Here is a 23,069-nt window from a genome sequence, read left to right as displayed (position 1 = left end):
GACCTGTCTGTTTTTACCTGAAGTGCTGGTCACCGCTCCAGTAGTTTCAAAAGTGCCGGGACAAATGCCCCCCCCCCCCCCCCCCCCCCCCTTGCTCCAGCAGCACCTGGTTGGGAGGATCTGGGGAAGGGGGCGGGGCTTCCTGACAGTGTCTGGTGACATCAGAGAATTCAAAACACTCCTTCAAATGATTCCAGATTCACAAACAATTTAATGTAAAATATCATTTGAAATGTTTAAAAACCTATTTGATCATGGTTAAACAAAAAAGTAGTATACACAATGACAATGACATCAAATGACAGGAAGTGATTAAAGATCTCAAGACGTCAAAATGATGACAATACAGTTCTGTTTTTTAACCTACAGTATATTCTTATCATGATTTACTGATAATAACACCTGTAACAAACATGGAGAACACTCACGTGTGTGTGTATGTGTGTGTGTGTGTGTGTGTGTGTGTGTGTGTAGAGACACATTCGAACAGACAGCAGGAGAGCGCTAGACCAGTGTGGGCGATGGTCCTGATAGTGCTGGTGGTGCACTGGTTGTTGTGCTTGTTGTGAAAACAAACTCCGCCCCCCGAAGGAAACCTGTAAGTACCAGAGACCTGCGTGACTGTGACATCAGAGATCACATGACTGTGTGCAGTAAGCGGAATAAATTCCTCCAGTCTCACACTGAGAGGAAATCCTCTACAGTTTCTTTATAAATAAACACTTTAAACTGAATTTTATTCACCAGGCTTGGAGGAGATGTGATGAAGTTACTGAGAGTAGGCATGTGGAGCTGGTGAATAGTATGTAATCATTATTAATAATGTGTAATGATTGATATTTTGTGTGTGTGTGTGTGTGTGTGTGTGTGTGTGTGTGTGTGTGTGTGTGTGTGTGTGTGTGTGTGTGTGTGTGTGTGTGTGTGTGTGTGTGTGTGTGAGAACTTGTACAGAGGAACAGCAAGATGAGCTCAGAACCGACACGGAATAACAGTGATAATAAACCTCTGGATGAAGATGAAGGTCTACACCTGGATGAATCTGAGAGCGCTGGACTCACACAAAGAGACTCAGAAATCTTCAGGCCTCATTTATAGAGTTTCCCTCACAGAAACTGGGATTTATAAAGAAATACTTGGTGTGAAATTGGGCGTATATTTACAGAAGCTTTGCCCCATGTGTAGCGCCATCAGTAACAATTTAGAAACAGCAGGAATTAGCGACACCCTGTGGATGTGTAGAGAATTACAGCTAAATGTACAAATCACTGCTTTGTACTTCACACTTGTTACAAGCCACTAATCTACGTAGCCCCCCTAGTGTCAGGTAAGAAAAAAAATACAGCCATATAAACCGTAAAACCGTTTTATACTGTAAACCGTACCCTCAGATTTGTAATCCATACCCTCAGATTTGTAATCCGTGCCCTCAGACATATATATATATATATATATATATAATATAAAAATCTTATACAGTTTCCCAGCAGTGGCTTAATGGTTAGCATGTTCGCCTCACACCTCCAGGGTCTGGGGTTTGATTCCCGCAGAAGCCATGTGTGCGGAGTTTGCATGTTCTCCCCGTCCTCCGGTTTCCTCCCCAGTCCAAAGACATGCATGGTAGGCTGATTGGGGTGTCTGTAGTGTATGAATGTGAGTGTGTATGTGATTGTGCCCTGTGATGGAATGGGACCCTGTCCAGGGTATACCCTGCCTTGTGCCTGATGCTCCCTGGGATAGGCTCCAGGTTCCCCTGTGACCCTGAAGAGGGAGTAAGCGCTAGAAGATGGATGGATACAGTTGCCCAGGTCATGCACTTTTTAGACAGTCCTTTACTGACTCCATTAATTCAATTCAATTCAATTCAATTTTATTTGTATAGCGCTTTTTACAATAGACATTGTCTCAAAGCAGCTTTACAGAAATATCAACATGGTATACAGATATTAAAGGTGCGAATTTATCCCAACTGAGCAAGACACTGAGTGGCGACGGTGGTGAGGAAAAACTCCCTAAGATGTTTTAAGAGGAAGAAACCTTGAGAGGAACCCGACTCAGAAGGGAACCCATCCTCATCTGGGTAACAACAGATAGTGTGAAAAAGTTCATTATGGATTTATATGAAGTCTGTATGGCGTTAGGAGCAGTCGTAGTCCCAGCAGTCTGGAATTAAAGAAGATTTGAGCTCCATCCAGAGGCAGAAAGGATCTGGATCTCTAGTATCTCCATAAATTCGTGTGGGGCTCGGCTAAAGGAGAGAGGGAGAAAAAAGATAATTATGACTGCGAAGTAGTAGAACAGAATCTAGTCAGGGTAGGCTTGAGTAAACAAATACGTTTTAAGCCTAGACTTAAACACTGAGACTGTGTCTGAGTCCCGAACACTAATTGGAAGACTGTTCCATAACTGTGGGGCTCTATAAGAGAAAGCTCTTCCCCCTGCTGTAGCCTTCACTATTCCAGGTACCGTCAGATAGCCTGCATCTTTTGATCTAAGTAGGCGTGGCGGATCATATAAATCAAAAGATCGCTTAGATATTGTGGCGCGAGACCATTTAGTGCTTTATAGGTTAATAAAAGTATTTTATAATCAATGCGAGATTTCACTGGGAGCCAATGCAGTGTGGATAAGATCGGGGTGATGTGGTTGTATCTTCTAGTTCTAGTTAGGACTCTAGCAGCTGCATTTTGGACTAACTGGAGCTTATTTATATTCCTACTGGAACATCCAGACAGTAAGGCATTACAGTAATCTAGTCTAGAGGTGACGAATGCATGAACTAGTATTTCCGCATCATGTAGTGACAATATATTTCTTATTTTAGAAATATTTCTGAGATGAAAGAAGGCTATCCTAGTAATATTATCTACATGAGCATCAAATGATAGGCTGGAGTCAATAATCACTCCAAGGTCTTTAACTGCTGCACATGATGAAACAGAAAGACCATCCAGAGTAACTATGAGATCAGAAAGAATACTTCTAGCTACACGTGGGCCTAATAAAAGTATTTCTGTTTTATCAGAATTAAGCAGAAGGAAGTTAATTAACATCCAATGTCTAATGTCCTTTACACAATCCTCAACTTTACTAAGCTTCTGTCTGTCCTCTGGCTTCGCTGAAACATACAACTGTGTATCATCAGCATAACAGTGGAAGCTAATTCCATGTTTACGAATAATTTGACCTAGGGGTAGCATATATAAAGTAAAGAGCAGTGGGCCTAAAACAGAACCCTGTGGAACTCCAAAAGTAACCTTAGTACGCATGGAGAAATCACCATTTACATCTACGAACTGATAACGATCGGTCAGATAAGACCTGAGCCAGGAGAGGACCGTTCCCTTAATACCAACAACATTTTCTAATCTATCAAGGAGAATAGTGTGATCTATAGTATCAAAAGCTGCACTAAGGTCGAGTAACACAAGCAGCGAGACACAACCCTGATCGTAAGTCAGTAGAAGGTCATTTACTACTTTAGCTAACACTGTCTCTGTGCTATGATGAGGTCTAAATCCTGACTGATACATTTCATGAATGTTATTCCTATCTAAGTATGAGCATAACTGCTTTGCTACAACCTTTTCTAAAATCTTAGAGATAAGGGGAGATTTGATATTGGTCTATAGCTGGACAATTGAGACGGGTCAAGATCAGGTTTTTTAATCAAGGGTTTAATAACTGCTAATTTAAGTGATTTAGGTACATAGCCAGTGCTTAGGGAAGAACTGATTATATTTAGAAGTGGTTCAATTACTCCTGGACCAATCTGTTTAAAGAAACATGTAGGTACGGGATCTAGTACTATTCTAGTACAATAGTATCATTACTATTGTCTGGGGGCACGGATTGCAAATCTGATGGTATGGATTACACAGGACTGTTTTTTTTTTTTCTTACCTGAGACTAGGGGGGCTACGTACTTATCTTTGGGATGGGAAGCCTTTCTTTGTGTGTGTGTGTGTGTGTGTGTGTGTGTGTGTGTGTGTGTGTGTATTGTGCGATATTTTGTGCGCGGGTCCGAACTCCCTCCCAGAGTTTCCAGCCTGTCTCCATGCCTCCCATGATGACATCACTGAATGGTGACTATATTTAAAGAGGAAGAGGAGAAGAGAGCGAGGGGGATGTTGGAGGTTGTTATGTGTGATGTTCGTGTTGCTTGTCCTTGTGGTTATAGTATTCTGTGTTCTGACTGCTGTTCTGGTTCTGACTTTTGCCTGGTTCTGACTATGAGTTTGGTCCTCCCTGTACTGTTTATATGTTTCACTCGGGTTACTGACAGTAGAGGTGCGGCTGCCATTTCTTTTGGGAGACGGGTCCTTCTTGTCTCTGTTTTTGGTTTAGGGAGTTAGGAAAGTACATTTGAATTGTTATGTTTCTTTTAGTTAAACTAAATCTCTAAATAATTCTTTTGTTTATTATTTTGGCCTTGGCCCACACTGAAGATACACCTGCTGTTGTGTTCTATGTACAGTTGTGTGTATATACACTTGCCTGTTTCACAATATACCACAACTTCACTGCAATCTGTTGGTGTCTGTCATTCCTGGCTTCCATTATTTAGAGATCATTTCCTTTGAACCGTGAGCTGGTTCTGTGCGGCCTGACCTGGACTGTGTTATAACACACTTCATATCCAATAATGCAGCTCCATAATAACTGCTTCCAGGCTACTGGGACATGAGAAGCTTTAAAGCATAACAGCATTCTCAGGACTTTATTTATGGATGTGTGTAGAGCGGGTAATTATCTGTTTCTGTCCATCTCATTTAATTTCTCCAGTGAACTATTTGCAGTCTGCAGTGTGTTTAATCCCCTCTCTGAATGATATAGTAACTGGTTATATATTGGTATGAATTGTGGGTAATTACAGGCTGAAAACAGATGAGAAGTGATTCCACACATTCACAGATTTATTAATAGGTTACAGAATGACAGCTTCAGTCATTATTCCCCAAATAATAGAAAAATGTAAATATGTAAATAGCTCGTTTGCGGTGTCTGGACTAAAGAAGGCTTCAGAAAGTCACATCAGAAAATCCTCCTTCTCAATGGAACACATTTTGATCTGCAAACGATCTTCCTGTAGTTGTGGAAATGGTCATTAAATGGTAACAGCGCCACCTGCAGTACTGGAGCAGTCATACAACACGACCAGTACGAAACTGCAGAGGGTGAGCTCATAAAGGTGATTTTATCTTCACACAGTGCTCACACCCCTCATCTCCATGTTCCATATGCTGAGGCCTTAACACAGCTGGAGTAAACATGTTCATCTTACAGTGTTGATATTCCAGCTCTCTACTCACTTTCTGGAAACAGCTGAGTTCATTTTATACACTCTACTGATTTAATGTTCAATATTAACATTTAAAACAATTCTGATCTGATCAGTGATCACATTCAGCAGTAAAACCTCAGGTCCAGAGGCCGGGCCGGGCTACAGGAAGAGTGTTGAAGTGGAATTGTACATCTACACTGGAACAGAGTCACTCTGAAACAGCACAGCTGTAAAAACCAGCAGCTGGTCGCAGCAGTAGACGGTAAACTCCATCATAGTCTGGTGTGAACAGTAATGACCGCTACGTTTGAGTTCACAAAATATTAAAATATTAACAGTCCCACCAAGTAGCATACCTAAAACCCTCCCCCTTCCCCCTAGTAATGCAGCGTCTGCCCTAAACAAAACTGCTCACTGATTCTGTAAAAAGCGCAGGTTTACTGACTATAAATACATTTTTATTTTTATTTTGTACAGAATGTAATGATTTGTTTATGTGGGAGATATTTTTGTGCTCTCTGATCACCAGTCATGGCCATCTCGGTCAGATCAGAGTTTACTGACATTAAAAATATTAAAACATTAAAAAAAAATCTAAAACATTTGCTTTTACCAACAGAAAAGAGTTCACCTTATCGTCCGGGATATCTCGAGTTTAAATCCTGACACTGCTACAGATCTTCATGGCCAGGAGCACAAGAGCACAATTGGCAGTGTTCTCTGGGTGGGAGGGGCATACTCTCTCTCTCCTGTCAATCACACTGACATTAGCCAATTATAGCGCTTTCCTTCAAGTTTGATCCTGTGATTTTGTGCTTATTTATCCTAAATCTTATTTGGCATAAATAATGTACATCTATCTCTCCATCCATCAATCCATCAATCTAACCTTATGTTTGTCAGTGCTTGAAAATATCCAAATTAGCGTTTTTCACTTGAGAAGGCAGATCAGAAATCTGCATCTATACCATCGTGGACACTATTACTGATATAATAATAAACTTAAATTACACTGTAACAGGTGACTTTATTGCCATTTATAGTACATGTATCTCCTCAGTGTGGTTGTGTTTATCTACTGCTCTCTAGAGTTTATTAAAGTGAGTTTATAAAGTCTAGAGTTTATTAAGAGTTCATATTAAAGTGAACAGTGCCCACTACTGGCCTGACTGTGACATTACACACTGTTTCCATCAGTTACACACTTCACTACAGTGAGTTCATTAACTCAGAACACCACAAATGTTTTCCTGAATGGAAATAATTTAATTCTCCTCAGTGACAGTACATTAAACAACAAAAATTAAAACTCTTTAAAATTAAAATAAAAATGCACAGTGACCGTTAGGCAGTAATGAAAACAGCAGAGACGTCACACGCACAGTGGAAAAAATCGACACACAAACCTGTGTTAGACAAATAAAAATGAAAACTCCTCCCACTGGGAGAACCGAATCGTCGTACCACTGCAGGTTTCATTTCCGTTATAAACCTCGGACACAGTTTTATGTGCAGCTTTAGAATTCATATTAAAAACTGGAAACTGTAGCTGAGGTTTATAATGGAAACGAATCCTGCAGTGGGATTTGAAATGGAGTTAAATAAAATAACAGGTGATTACAGTAAACAAACCGCACTGTGGGATTGTGGGTAATCACCTGTGTAAAAATGACCACACACGTTTAAATAAAAATATGACACGTGGTTAGCACTGGCTTAAGCTCAGACACAACAGCAAAATAATTATTCGTGCCATCGAGTCACACAAGAGCACGTCACACTTAAGAGTTTCCTATCTTCAGTTTATAAACTATAACTTTTTTAAAAATGAGTTGAAGTAAAAGTGCAATGGTTAATGATGTTAATCACACTGCTAATCAGAGATATTATTAACCACGTGTTAAACACATATGACACGCCATGTGAAATACTTCCAGGTAAAATGTGACACCGCTTCATTATGCTGACCTCAGAACCATGAGAATATTAAATGTGTGTGTGTTCAGAATTGGGTGTGTGTGGGTCTCCTCAGTACTGCAGTGTATTTGAGAGGACCTTCACCAGCAGACAGCAGCACATCCACCACGGAAAACAAGGAGATCTCCCACACACACACACACACACACACACACACACACACACACACACACACATTATCATTAAGATAGCGATAAACGGGGTCCAAGCACCACACTGTAGTACTGATATTACAGCTGTAGCTCTAAATGTCTGATTCCCTGCAGAATACATTCACAACATTGTTCACACCACAGGACCTTCTACTCTGAACACGCGTCTCTCATGGAACAAGTATAGAATGCTGTGCATAAGTATTCACCCCCATGTCCTTTTTTCCACGTGTTGCAGTGTTAGATTCTGGAACTGAAATGGGCTTAATTGGGATTTTATGTTATGGATGCACACACAATATCCCATAATATAATATTAGCGTTCAAATATTATAAAAACAGCTGAGTGTGCATAAATTTTCATTACTGTAAAACCCCTGTAAAAAGTCCGATAACTAGCTGTATTGTAGCCGCTCTGTGTGTAATTAAAGCGTGACGTGTAAAGCGTCTCAGTATAAATACACTTGTTCCTGGAAGAACCCAGAGTCTGTTAGAGAACCTGAACAGACAGTATTATAAAGACCAAGGAGCCATTAAAACAAGTCCGGGACAAAGTCCTGTAAAAATATTGACCATGAGCAGAGCGATGTTAAATCTGTTATTAAAGAATGTGACACAAGAGCAGCTCTGCATAGAGGAGACCGTCCTCCAAACCTCAGTGAGCGGTTAGGTGATGATGTCATACCTGTGTAACGCTGTCATCTTCCAGCTCGTTAGGCGTCCAAACCAGGGTCATCTCAGGCCGTTTACCGACTTTACGGAAATTAAACGACTGCAGACCCTCAATGGCCTGAAACACAGAGTAATTAATTTAAGGGTTTTTTTAAACATGTAAAACAACAATCTCATAATTATTCTAATATAAATATGTATAAAAAAATACACAATATGAAAATATTCGATAAACTATACTTTAGTTTTGTTTATTTTTAGTATTAAAAGTAAATAATACAGATAAATTCATCTGTGCTGCTGTGTGTGTGTGTGTGTGTGTGTGTGTGTGTGTGTGTGTGAGACTGACATTACAGTAGATCCTCTTCTGAACCCCGGAGTCCAGCACCAACACATCAAAGGATTTATCCAGCATCCCCATCACCATTGCCTTCGATTCCAGAGGCCCACACTCCTACACACACACACACACACACACACCAAATGTGACAGCAGAAATGTCAGCTATGAGGAACAGTCCATATGTGATCGTGTATGATGTGTGATAGCACCATGTACAGCTGTGTGTGTGTGTGTTACCCTGACGAAGATACTGAAGAACAGCTCGGTGCTCATCTCCTGAACCCTCTTGGATGCAGTCTTTTTATCGTTACAGTGAGTGGCCTGCTTCTGCACTTCATCTTGGGCGAGATGCACACGAGGTCCACACTCTGTCTCACACACACACACACACACACACACACACACACACACACACACTTTGTGAAGATCTTTAGGTTGACAAATGCATTTGAAGCAAATAAGGAAATATTCTGAAATGTAAGTGAATCACTCAATGATTCATTTACAAATGCAAGTGATTCACTGGTGGAGTCAAATGTTAGGGAATGAATCAAGGAGTCATTTAACAATATAACTGATTCATTCAAGGAGTCATTTACAAATGCAAGTAAATTGCTCATGGATTTGTTATGGTATGGGTGAACATCTGTGCTCCTGTGTGTGTGTGTGTGTGTGTGTGTGTGTGTGTGTGTGTGTGTGTGTGTGCGCGCGTGTGTGTGTGACTGACATTACAGTAGATCCTCTTCTGAACCTCATAGTCCAGCACCAACACATCAAAGGATTTATCCAGCATCCCCATCACGATCGCCTTCGATTCCAGAGGCCCACACTCCTACACACACAGACACACACACACACACACACACACACACACACACACACACACACACCAAATGTGACAGCAGAAATGTCAGCTATGACGAACATTCCATATGTTTTCGTGTATGATGTGTGATGGCACCATGTACCGCTGTGTGCGTGTGTGTGTTGTGGATAAAAAATGTCATAAAATAAACATAAGGGAGACCTAGCATCCAGCAAAGGGGAGAAGAAGAAAAGATGGGCACCTAGACACATAGTAGCGGGATTAGGCGGACATTGACAAATTGGAATTACACTTTAAAGATCTTTAAGAGCAGTAATAGTCAAAAAAGTCAAAAAGAGGTATACGAGCTGAGCTGAGGAGGACTAATACACACACACACGCACACACACACACACACACTCGTACAGTCAAGGGCGGGCAGGTAGATACAACATACACACACACACTCTCTTTCTCATACACACACATGAATAACTTTAATAATATCTTATAGTAATAGAGAAACTCTATAAAAAAACAGAATAGTAGGATATGCAGGACATTTGAACTGTAATGATATTAAAAAGTTGGGAGTACAGTAAACCGCTTTTCAAGTAGTATAAATATATATAAAATAAGAAATATAGTGCAAATATGAAAATAAATTATAAACTAGAAATACAGGAAAAATATAACTTACTCATGATTCAGATGGTGAAGATTCTCGTCTCGCAAGGAAAGGCTTAATTTTAAGAGAACCATGAAGAGAGCCAGTTATAAGGGTGGGTCAAACTGCCCCCCCTCGAGATAACGATAAGACCAAGGTCCCTCCCGGTTGTTTAGTCTTGTCTACGTCATCTTCTATCCCCTAGGTAATTGAAAAGTGAAGTTTCTGAGGCCCTAAGGTAACTGAGATTTATGGGTTCTGATGCCCTAAGGTAACTGAAAATTATGGTTTCTGATCCTCTGAGTAACTAGAAACTCAGGGTTTTGATTTTCTGGGTTATTGGAAATGCCTGGGTTCTGATTTTATGTGTAAATTGAAACCCCTGGTTTTGATTCTATGTGTAAGTGGAATAGCCCTTTTCTGGAACATAAGAGTAAGGTAAATGAGCTCTTTTTTAACCCTATTGGTAGTGAGATCATAGTCTTCTTGAAACATATGGGTTATCTAGTGTGTAAATACAGTATAAATACTGGAGCTTAAGCTCAGGGTAGGGGGATCACTTCTGAGAATTCTCATCGGTGTGGATCTCGTGTGGTGGAATGGAACAATAAAGCTGGACCCTTGCTTCTTCTCACTCACGGCTGGTGTATTTTTTCAATCTCCAACTGGGCTCAGAGGTAGATGTGAGTATTGGCTTCTAAGTTGAATTTTAAATGTTTTTTGGGTAATAGGCTAAATTTGAGCCAACATGTGTGTGTGTTACCCTGACGAAGATACTGAAGAACAGCTCGGTGCTCATCTCCTGAACCCTCTTGGATGCAGTCTTCTTATTATTACAGTGAGTGGCCTGCTTCTGCACTTCATCTTGGGTGAGATGCACACGAGGTCCACACTCTCACTCTCTCACACACACTTTGTGAAGATCTTTAGGTTGACAAATGCAGGTGAAGCAAATAAGGAAATATTCTGAAATGTAAGTGAATCACTCAATGATTCATTTACAAATGCAAGTGATCAAATCTTCTCCAATTCCAGACTGCTGGGACTACGGCTGCTCCTAACGCCATACAGACTTCAGATAAATCCATACTGAACTTTTTCACACTATCTGTTGTTACCCAGATGAGGATGGGTTCCCTTCTGAGTCGGGTTCCTCTCAAGGTTTCTTCCTCTTAAAACATCTTAGGGAGTTTTTCCCTTGCCACCGTCGCCACTCAGTGTCTTGCTCAGTTGGGATAAATTCACACCTTTAATATCTGTATACCATGTTGATATTTCTGTAAAGCTGCTTTGAGACAATGTCTATTGTAAAAAGCGCTATACAAATAAAATTGAATTGAATTGAATTGAATTGAAGTGATTCACTGGTGGAGTCAAATGTTAGGGAATGAATCAAGGAGTCGTTTAACAATATAATTGATTCATTCAAGGAGTCATTTACAAATGTAAGTAAATTGCTCATGGATTTGTTATGGTATGGGTGAACATCTGGGGTGTGTGTGTGTGTGTGTGTCTCACTAAGTGAGGCGGCCAGCAGGCGGTGGACGATGACATCAGCGTAGCGGCGGATTGGAGAGGTGAAGTGTGTGTAGAGTGGCACGTTCAGAGCATAGTGATGGAACAACTTCTCTTCCTGTAGAACTCCTGTACAGAAATACACTGCCATCTACACACATACACACACACACACGTTCAGTTAAAAAGCCACCAAACATTACAAATAAAGCCATTTTAAGACAATATATGCACTGTATAGTGACTAGGGAATGTGGATTGGGACACGCCCACACTGCACAAGGTGTTTTCACACCTGCATGGGTCTGGCACACAGGTGTGTGAGTACGGCCTTCCTGGCCGCGCTGTACTCATCATCTCCGACCGCCTCCTCCAGACTCCTCTGTGAGAAAAGAAGGATGAAAATAATAATAAATAACATTAATGAAAAAGTCTTATGTCCTAAAGTGCTTTAGGAAACACACATTTCCTCCTGCTCTCTCCATGAACTCATCAGTGTGTGTTTAGGAGTATACACTACAAGGCAGGCAGAAACCACTCCTCAGTAAAAATTACTTACTTATTGCACGGGAAGAAATCTGTGAATTGATCCCGGGTTATTTCTGAGATGGTAGTGGGAGCGGAGCGGGTGTTTTATTGAGGGGAAGCGGTGTGGTTATTAAGGCTGTAGTTGTGTGGAGTGATGCTGCTAGATAATGAGAACACAGTGCTAGCAGTGTTAGCAAAGCCAACTCTCTATGTGGAGACAAAACTGAGGTAAAAACTTACTGCGCGGGAAGAAATCATAATATCTCCTCAGTGTCGGAGTTTACAGCGAATTAACGCCGTTTAACCCGGGATTCGTGTGTGTGTGTGTGTGTGTGTGTGTGTGTTGGAGGAAGTTTAGTGGTCACGTACGCCAGTTTTGGCAAATTAAAATCCAAAAGCAGAGATTTAATACACAGTAATTACTTATAACTATAATATTATTCTAATATCACTCTAACTTTACTAAATTCTTATTCTAACTTTACTAAATTCTTATTCTAACTTTACTAAATTCTTATTCTAACTTTTATTCTATCATTACTCTCTCTTAATGTTTCTCTCTTAATGTTACTCTCTTCTTCTTAATGTCAGTCTATAAAGTCCATCAGCTTTATTGAAGAAAACAAATGCAAAGTTCCAGATTTAGTCACAAATGTCCTCTTCAAAATGCATTAAGTGTTTTGGTATCCAACTCCTCTGGAATTTAGTAATTAGCCATAAACTAATTACTAACAGAGACACCATCTAAAAAAGCTAATCTGCTTTGGCTATGCTGAACAACCCACCTCCTAAATTATTAAATTAACTTGATTGACACCCACTTGGACCAATTGTAGATACTTCTAGCTTCTACTCTCTTCTCTTAATGTTACTCTCGTCTTCTTAACCCCTTTTGCCGGTAGCCAAAAAATGGCATTTGTGTGTGTTTTGGGGGTCCCTGTGTTCAGCACTGATTTGTTTTGTGATCTCACACACCACAGTTGGTTAATGGCTCATATGAAAGTAGACACTTAAGAATTTAAGAATTAATAGTTATCTCAAGTATTTCTTCTTTTGCCTAGCCTACATGGGGCAATATATTCAGAATTTATTTATTTTTTTTAATTATAAAAAAAGATTTACTTTTAACACAAATGTTATATCTTCACAGCAAATGTTGATATCAACCCCATTCCTGGTCTCAAAGATGCCCCAAGTACTTGTCCAGGAACACCCAAAATATGAGGAAGTTATCTCTAACCACTAAAATTGTGTGAAAGGTTATCCAAACACAGGTAAAAAACCTCTCCAAATGACAAAAAAACCTCTCTAAATGGCACAAAGCCTTTAAAAATGGCAGACTTCTAGAAATAGCAAACATTTTTTTAAAAAGGCACAAAATAACCTCTCCAAATGGCACCAAATGGCAGTAGCATGAACTCTGTAACACAGTGTGTAATTTCACACACAAAAGTCTGAAACATACTTATAAAATATAATGTTTATTAAAAATAGTGCCAGAGCCCCAGGTGAAGGAGCACTTGCTCTCCGACTGACTCAAATGATAGACACACGAGTGACCCCTCTCCTGTGACTTCTCGGGGGGTAGATAGAGCCCCTCAACTCAATCCACAGTCTTCCTAAAAAAAAAAAAAAAAAGCCACTCGGAAATAACTGCTCCAGAGGCTGTGATGCATTCAGGCTTTTTCGGGAGCACGCTGCCGCTATAGGACTCCGATAAACCCGTAGAAAATTAGCGATGAGAAAAAAAACTGCCCAACATGCGAAACCCTGCTGTATAAAGTTCTGCCGGAAGACCACTAGAGCGGAGCTGGCATTTCCTGATAGTTTGCACGGCCCTGTAGCACTGTGCTGATTACGCATTTGATTTTCTCAGCCTCTGAGTGGTCAGTCATGTCATGTTTGGGCTTGTTTGAAAGCTAGAAGTATCTACAATTGGTCCAAGTGGGTGTCAATCAAGTTAGACTGCCCGATTATAATTTAGGAGGCGGGTTGTTCAGCATAGCCAAAGCAGATTAGCTTTTTTAGAATGTCTCTCAGTTCAGTTTATGGCTAATTACTATATTCCAGAGGGGTGTGATACCAAAACACTTAATGCATTTTGAAGAGGACATTTGTGACTAAATCTGGAACTTTGCATTTGCTTTCTTCAATAAAGCTGATGGACTTTATACCGATGGAAATGTGCATGATTTATAAAACCGCGAGTGAACTGGATTTTCGTCTATGTAGGAAATGTAAGGTTGTAAACGTTTACACAAGACCGATCTTTGGTTTAAATGTTATAATTTTATTGTGGCAGTTGTATACGGTGTTTTACTGTCAAAAAAGCTTTACTCCTACTCTCTGATTTATGGCCGTCTCAGTGTTTTCGTGGAGAGGTGTGAATTGTTTGCCCAGCAGGGAGCTCAAACTCCACCCCTTTCCCACCCCCCTGCTCACCAGCAGTTAAACACACAGTCATGAAACTGCACACACAGAAAGCCACCAGTGTCCTGACTAATCTTATACCAGAACTGCGGCAATACAATAATTCATTTGTTTATACTAATTGAAAATGTCCGATAAGTCATTTTCCATTCCGCCGGCGGAATGAACGCTAGTGTCGGGGCGAAAGGGGTTAAATAAGCTGATCAACTGCCATGCATTTTCTGTCTCTTGAAAAGACTTCTTTTCATAGTGTGCTGTGTTTTGTTTTGTCTATCTGTCTGACCCCTGCACCAGTAGAAACTGTCCACGCACTGCTGTTATTAATGTGTACAGTGTGTATAAATACTACTGGTTTGCATGAATAAACTGGGAAATCTATTTGACCATGCATGTGTTAGTGTGTGTTCATTTAGGCTCCCCAGATCAATCTGAAACGCTCTGAGGAGAACCACACTTTCTAAGCACAGAACTAAAAGTTAATAGAAGTAATGGTAAAAAAGGCTGGAAGGCATGAGGGAAGATCTGAAAGGCATAATCTGAGATTCCCGAGATACATGGAAATCTAACAGTTACAAAGCCATTTCAAAGGTTCTGGGACTCCAGAGAACCAGAGAGACATTATCTCCCAATGGAAAAACTTGGCACAGTAGTGAATCTTCCCAGAAGTGTCCGACTTTCCAAAATTCCTCCAAGAGCACAACGACGACTCATCCAGTAAGTCACAAAAGAGCCAAGGAGAACATCAAAGGTCCTACAGGCCTCTCTTGCATCAATAAAGGTTACTGTTCATGACTCCACTATCAGAAAGACACTGGGCAAAAATGACATCCATGGAAGAGTGGTGAGGTGAAAACCACTGCTAACCCAGAAGAACATTAAGACTCATCTGAATTTCACCAAAACACTCCTTGATGATCCTCAAACCTTTTGGGAGAATGTTCTGTGGACTGATGAGTGGAAAGTGGAACTGTTTGGAAGACAGGAGTCCTGTTACATCTGGAGTAAACCAAACACTGAACTCCACAGAAAGAACATCATACCTAGGGTCAAGCATGGTGGAGGAAGTGTGATGGTGTGGGGATGCTTTACTGCTTCAGGGTCTGGACAACTTGCAGTAACTGAGGGGAAATATGAATTCTGCTCTCTACCAGAAAATCCTAAAGGAGAATGTCCGGTCTTCAGTCTGTAAATTGAAACTAGAGTGCGACTGGATTATGCAGCAAGACAACGATCCAAAGCGTAGGAGTAAATCCTAGTCCTAGAAGTAAGTGAAAGTCTGATCTCCAGTTATCGGAAGAGTTTGGTTGCAGTTATTGTGCCTAAAGGTGGCACAACCAGATTTTAAGTTTAAGGGACCAATTTGTTTTTCACACGGATGATAGGTGTTGGATAACTTTTTTTTGCTTCAATAAAATAAAATAAATATTGCGTGGCTGTGGCTCAGGTGGTAGAGCGGGTTGTGCACTAATCATTGTGCTGGTGGTTTTATTCCCGGACAACATGACTCCACATGCTGAAGTGTCCTTGGGCAAGACACTGAACCCCAAGTTTCTCCCGGTGTGTGTGTGTGTGTGTGTGTGTGTGTGTGTGTGTGTGTGTGTGTGTGTGTGTGAGAATGAGAAACAGTGTAAAGCACTTTGTAGAACTGCTAAGTTTATAAAAGACCTATATAAGTGTAGACCATTTACCAATAAAGATAAATAAATATATAAAAACACTATTGTGTGTTTATTAAGGTTTCCTGTTTGGTACTGTATTTATGTATTTATGTTGTATTTCTATTGAAGATCTAAAACTATTTAGTACAAATCCAGAAGAAATACTTTTTCACAGCACTGTACGACTGAAAACAGGCTCTCATATTCATTTATTATCATTTACATCATTTGAATGATTTAAAACATGAAGGCTGATTGTAACGCCAGCAGAAGTGAAAATATCCTGCACATCCTCTTCTATTAAGCCCCACCCCCTCACTGTGCTCCTCTTCCCTTCACTTTTCCATATGGAAACCTCCACTTGCAGTCAGAAGATAATTCAAAATACAACACTGTAGATGAGGAGAGGTAACTACCAGGCTAACACTTATCAGGGTGTTAATGAGTAGTGTGGAAATTTGTATTTAGTTGAAGGAGGATATCTGGTTTTCCACATGTAATTTACTTGGCACAGATGTGATCGATAACATTAGCTTAACTGCTAAAAGAATGTGTTTTTATCTCTGCTAATTTGGCATTCTGCCACAAACCATGTGACTTAGCCATCATCAGTGAAAACCTTTTGAAGTGATTTGTTCATTTAGGGGGTAGTTAGTTGGTTTACTCTCGAAAATGCTAGTTGTGGATTCAAGGTTTTTTTTTTTAAATAGATTTGAAAAAAATTATGTTAGCTGTTCTGTTAAAAGAAGTGATCTACTTGGGTTAGTTTTATTTATCCAGATGGATGTATGAACGTATTTCATTCCCAGAGGTGTCAGAGGGAGAGAAGAGCATCACCAGTCAGGTGAGGGGAAGCAGAAAGCAGGGACACACGTTGCAGTTCAACCATCTACAATTTCACTGCAGAATTTCATTTCACTACCAAATAAATCTTCTATAGCCTGGACCTTACTCTACAATCACAAGATCAACAAATTACCCAGATATGGTAAAAATGTCAAAGCAGCCTTACAGTAATGTTTATTACATAATATAAGTAAATACATACATACATACATACATATTATTCCCAAAGTCAGAAATGAACACTTTGGTGCTGTTTCTGTAATAAATTCTTCCCGGGGACATGCCCCGGATCCCTCTACAAATTTCTACATACTTTTGTTCTTGGCATGTGTTCAAACCAGTGTTCAAACCTCTAGTAACGCCCCTGACATACAGATCTCCTGATGATTCCAACTTCAAGACTGTTTGATGATTACAACATCGAGGAAACTTTCTCACTTTGACCCCTGAACTCTGGAATTAAATCCCGAGGAAGTAAATGAAATGAATCCTGAAACATGTTTAATAGAGGTTTGGAAGACTGTAAGAGGAACTAGCTGAGTCCAGTGTGAGCAGTGAGACTGAAATCACACTCACCTGTGATGAACATCAGGATGAATAAAAGCAGGACATGGTGAGGAACCCTGCAGGACTCCATGTCTCAGACAAAACACCACCAACAGCCCTGCACAGGTGAGAACAGGTGAGGAATTAACCAGGTACCTAATCACAATAACTTCAGTGGGAAAGATTAAGAACAAAGAATGACATGGACAGAACCCTGAGTTATACTGTGTACACACACACACACACACACACACACACACACACACACACACACACACAAAATTGATTAATATTTATTTGCAACTATCTACTTCATAAAACTTTGCAAACTTATCAACTAAGAGTTACTACTACTGACAATAGTAATAATAATAATAATAATAATAATAATGATAATAATAATAATAATAATGAGGAAGTAGTTATAATAAGTTATTTAAAAAGTGCCCTTTGTCACAAAAACAACAAAACCAAAAACTTAAAGCAGCAGAAAAACCGGAAGTGACGCATGTCCCAGGCTGTTATGCTGTTTATCCTGAAACATCAATCTCACTACATTAAGGATATTTTCTCTAGTAAATACATCACCGTTTCACATTTATCATCAAAACCAATAAAAACAGTAAACACTACTAAAATAAGAAGCCGGTATTTCTATACAGCAATGTACACAACTATTTACTGTCGGTGTTTTTTCTCCACAGCGGACATTTTACACAAACTCTTCACGACGAGTTTATTAAAAGTTCTGTATTAACACATAAACTCATCTCAGTCGTTTAAACCGCGCTGTAATATTTATATAACATTAGTGTATTATAATATCTGTAATGAACTCACCGTGTGAAGGTTAAAAACTCTGTTTACTTCTACTCCACTCGGTGTTCAAACTTCTCCCTCTACATCTAGTTTCGGTTCAGAGCGAGTAACGGGGTGGAGCCAGAATCTCACGCATGCGCACTTCGCTCTCACGTGCTCTGCAGAATAGTGATGTGAAGTCCGGGTCATTTTACTGACTCGGATCTTTGAATCTCGTTCAGCATCATGAACTAATCATTTACGAGTCATTTCGTTAATTTCAGCAGAATATAATTAAAATGTTACATGTTAAATTCCCCAACACGTCTAGTACTTACACAAACGATCACATTTGCAATAAAAAATAAACTATAGGCTAATGCAAGAAAGGCCGAATTATGATAAACAGAAATGATTAATTAATAGCTTAGCTGGGTTTAATGATTAATTAATAGCTTAGCTTCAGGCTATGCAGTCTGTTAGTTCACCTCACCTCTTGATCTGAGTCATTCTGTTCCCTGGAGACAGAAATGATTATTCTCGAGTCTTTGGGTTCGAGTCATTCGTTTAAAATTAGCAGTACCATGTCTTCTGCCTATATCCAATGGAAGATCCTCGCTCTCTCAAGCATCACTTCATAGCAACGTCAATTAATGATGACTGTGCTCAGCTGGATGACGTCACTGCGCTTCAGGGATCTGCCGTTATGTTGTTGGGGTTTGTTTAATAACGACATGGTTAATAAAGCAAAATGCACTGATAGTATGTGAAATGTCTGTGTTATTCAACAATGATTCAATAAACAATACATAAATTATCACATCTTTTGTGCAGCTTTGCATATCCAAACATGCAAGGATCAATTAATTACAATACTCATTGTAAGCATATTATTAATAATTATATTACACACAAAATTCCATCACATCATCAAAGAACTTTTTGTTTGAGATTGTGGCAGATGTAAAGGAGGAGGGGAATTTATATGTGTGTCAGATTTTTCTACAAGTAACACCTGTGTATCTTCACTCCTCGATCCTCTGGAAGCTTTCTCACTCCTCGTTCTTTGCCTCATGCAATTAGAGAATTTAGATGTCCTTCAAGATGGTTGACGTCAATCGATTTCCGGGTCACGAGCTGGAGGACGGAGGAAACGAGGAAGCATCAATTTGAGTATTGATAAACCCCCTGATACTACCCAGTCAGCCACAAGCCAGTCAACATAGCAATGAGTCACCAGCCAATCAATTGGACCTTTTTAAAAAAACTATTAAAGAGACAAGAAAAAAATCACCAAAACAGCAAAGGCAACACTAAGAAAAATAAGGAAGGAAAATGCAGCAAAGAAAATTAGGGACAAAAATGTAATGAAAGCTTTTGCAAGAGGCCAAATTAAGGCATTAGGCAGACTAAGCACAAAGGAGATTAAATGCCTTAGGCTAATGTTTTAGCCTTTTCCATGAGTGCACACTTGGGATTGTGCTACTGCTTTATTCTCATACACACATACGTTTTCAGTATGCCCCGCTTTCTCCTGCTAATCACTCTCTCAATAACCCCACGAACACACCAGATAAGTTTTATCACAACATCTTTATTACTTATCTGCATATTGGTTAGTCATTGTCTTTGTTTGTGTTGTGGATCATCTATCATGTGTCTTCTGGGTCTGGTGGATCACGACTCCATTAATAGGACATTTTACCCTGCTGCGCCTATGCAACGCCTCTGGCGGCGAGACTGTTCTGTGTGTCTATGTCTAAGGGGAAAAGGAGAATATTCTTTTTGTTATTTGTTATTTGTCTGAGTTATTTATCATATGCATATTTTGTTTATTGGTTTTGTTGTTTATTTTGTTTATTAATGTCCAGAATAATGAATATCTGCTATGTGCCGATTGTTAAAATACTCACCTTACACTTACCTGTTTAGTAGAATTATCCATGTGGGCGGAGCCTTGACTATATACGTATGGGTCATATATACATTTGTGTGGGTAGTTGATGGAGAATAGTTGTGCAAAGGAAGTGCCAAATAAATAGCTTGATCCTTTGTGTGGAAGGAAGCCCAGCTAAGAGCTGTTTGTATATATTTTGTAAATATTTAATTGAATTAATTTTTAATTAAGACACTGCTCTTGTTTTGATTGCCTCAATCTTGTCTGGCTTGATGTATTGGGTCTTGAAGCGCGTATAAACCAAGGATGCCATATCAAGCAGGTCATCTGTTATCTGGTCATCATACTTCTCATTGAGATAATCCATGACCATTGTCTTTATGTCCATTATGAGCTGTGTGTCATCATCAGAGGGATTCAGGACCTCTGTTCTGAAGAGGTGAAACTTAAGGTAGGACACTCTCACATACGACTCACCAGGGAGTGAATCTGTGAACTCAAGAAGCGACTTTAAGGCCTCGTTCATTGACTAAAGCACATCCATGTCCTGCCAGGTGGGCACCAAGTGCCTGGTTTTCTTGTCAGTAGTAAGTACCTGAGAGAGAGCCTTGTGCTGCTTGCCGCCATCTTCTGACGTGAGCCCCACCTTGTAGGTGACTCGGTCACCAGCTTGTGCTTGGGTAAGTTAAGCTCTTCCTGAGCAGCTGCCAGGTCTCTCTTCTTTTTCCAGGAGAAGGAGAAGGCAGCCACAATTTTTTTTTTTTACACAGCCTCACGATGTGTGCCACTCTCTTGTTCTTCCCCACTCTCTCTAAGAGAGAAAATGAATGGAAATAGAGATGTTAAATATAATTATTTCTGAGCAAAAACAAAATATGAGGGAAAATATTTTACTAAATATTTAAATCAGCATGTATTTCAGTTTCAAATATTGCTTCAGCATGTTTATAATCACTAACCTTTAAGCACAAAGTACTACAATAAATAAAGTAATTGGTTTGATTATTTTAAAATGATTTGATCATCATCGTAATAGTCCTCACCTCAGGAACACAGACTGTTTAGTTGATGTCCAAAACACTGAAGCGGTGCCCATTTGTTGATTGAAGTGACTTTTATCATGTTTGAAGCGCTATCAGTTGTGATGCATACTCGTCTGTCTTTACTCAGCCCCCAGGAGGTGAATGCTTCAATCGTTCCGGGGGCAATAACTTCACCTGTATGGTCTTCAGGAAAGGAAGCCGTTTGGAGGCATTTGCTCTGAAGATTCGAGTCTATGTCTGTAAAGTGAATAGTGAGGCTCATATAAGGCTCAGACGTGCGACTAGACCACATATCAGAAGTAGTGGCAAAGAATGGCACCGTTTGCAGCTGCCATCTACCATCTCCCTACACTACACAGCCGAGGAAGTACAGTCAGTGCGAAATGTTTCCGAACTGGTAGCTCGTATCTGGGGTCAAGGACTCTGATCAGCTTCTTGAATCCCTCATTTTCGACAGTGCTAATGAGAAGCATGTCTTTTGCAGTGCAATATGCAACTGCATTTGTGATGTCTTCTGGTCTTTTCGTTTTTTTGTCGTAAGACACGGTGCTCAAAAATGATGCTACGATGGTTTGCTGCTGTGTAGTCACACTGAATACCAGCCTGGTGCTTGTAGATGGGCTCCTTCCACTAACAATGCTAGTTTGTACCTGTAATTTTTTACTTTCTGCGTGTTCTAACAGGTGATGTTGTTTGAAATGGTGAAATAGGTTCGTGGTGTCGGCTGTCTTTGCTGGCACGGACCTGCGGCACAGTTTGCAGTGCACACTGCTGTTTTACGTCTGATTTGGCTAAAAAGCCTAAATATCTCCAAATGACATTTTCTATCAACGATGTCATTGTCCTTCGAGCTGGTCGTTAGCAGCTCTACATTTGCTTCAGTGTCGCTCATTTCTCCACTCCACATTAGCTGCCACACGCACTCGCGCAGTATTTTGTGCTCATGCACATATCATGTGCGGTGCATGAACATATATCGAACATTTATCGAACTTTTATTAAAATTATATTAAAGAAAATTCTATTGTGATAATTATCTTTAGCGAATTATCGCCCACCATTACTTCAACATGAATGCCAGGATCCACCATATATGGTAAATAAGTTAAAGGTGCAAGTTTTAGTGGAAGGCATGGAAAATGTTGAAAAGTCTCAGGTGATAAAATACACTGACAATGAACTAGAGCTGTTGTTGCACGAAGTAACCCCAAAGTGTGTTAAATCCGCACTTTTCTGAGTGGAAGATCCAGAAAGGAATGGGGACAGTAGCTATTAGCTCAGTTTAGTGGACTGATAAATGATCAGTGATCCTTTTAGTGATATTTATCCCACCACTCCTGGCTCTGACTCCACATCCACACACACCTCCATACTGATGCCATTGCTGCACAAAATGCATTCATTAAAATTTTTTGCCTTTTTTCTCCTCCTCCTCTTCCTCCTCATCGAGTGCTCATGGATTTGCTGGCTTCCTCTGCACATCACCTTATAAATGTAAGCACCTAACGCATAAATACTGACTGCAGTGGCCTCCATGTTTATTTCCATAGGACAGCGTGCTGTGTGTGATGTATCATCATATTGTTCTTTTGCACATGTGGTTCAGTTCAGGACCATGGTCAGTTCACACTGGAGTCCGATATCGACTACATTTATAAAAAACAATATTAACAGCCTGTCATATATCAAGGAGGTAACTCTGGACTTCAGTTCCCATCAGCCACTGAACTGTACAATATGTCACATGACCACCTGCACCTGGATCACGTTTCTGTTAACGAGTACACTTACATATAGCCATTGTTTGCACAATGCTTCCCTGTCTTACGTTTTTCTTAGATTACCGTGTTCCATTTTACCGTGTTTTGGTCTTGTTAGTTTATGTGTAGTCTGTACCACAGTGTTTTGCATC

At 40.0% G+C, this 23,069-nt stretch overlaps 1 protein-coding gene across 2 annotated transcripts in view; it reads right to left on the bottom strand.

The window, feature by feature from the left end:
- Positions 1-1,845: 1,845 nt before the first annotated feature.
- Positions 1,846-23,069, bottom strand: part of LOC108267094 (DIS3-like exonuclease 2) — a 33,105-nt gene continuing 11,881 nt past the window's right edge. Inside the window, exons 2-12 of one of the 2 annotated variants that reach the window (XM_053681216.1) lie at positions 21,158-21,394; positions 19,233-20,925; positions 18,711-18,915; positions 18,260-18,396; positions 17,450-17,537; positions 11,707-11,793; positions 11,415-11,562; positions 8,662-8,792; positions 8,432-8,536; positions 8,096-8,200; positions 1,846-2,245 (exon numbers count right to left, since the gene is read on the bottom strand). In XM_053681216.1, the coding sequence (XP_053537191.1) occupies positions 2,135-2,245; positions 8,096-8,200; positions 8,432-8,536; positions 8,662-8,792; positions 11,415-11,562; positions 11,707-11,712 (606 nt within the window). In that variant the 5' untranslated portion in view covers positions 11,713-11,793; positions 17,450-17,537; positions 18,260-18,396; ... (1 more) ...; positions 19,233-20,925; positions 21,158-21,394 and the 3' untranslated portion in view covers positions 1,846-2,134. Of the gene's footprint in view, positions 2,246-6,524; positions 7,387-8,095; positions 8,201-8,431; positions 8,537-8,661; positions 8,793-9,151; positions 9,257-10,659; positions 10,791-11,414; positions 11,563-11,706; positions 11,794-17,449; positions 17,538-18,259; positions 18,397-18,710; positions 18,916-19,232; positions 20,926-21,157; positions 21,395-23,069 lie in introns of those variants that run through there. The other variant, XM_053681218.1, reaches the window with a different exon arrangement.

The sequence above is a fragment of the Ictalurus punctatus genome, chromosome 7, assembly GCF_001660625.3.
Source record: "Ictalurus punctatus breed USDA103 chromosome 7, Coco_2.0, whole genome shotgun sequence".
Taxonomy (NCBI): domain Eukaryota; kingdom Metazoa; phylum Chordata; class Actinopteri; order Siluriformes; family Ictaluridae; genus Ictalurus; species Ictalurus punctatus.
This window is presented reverse-complemented; position numbering and strand designations above follow the sequence as displayed.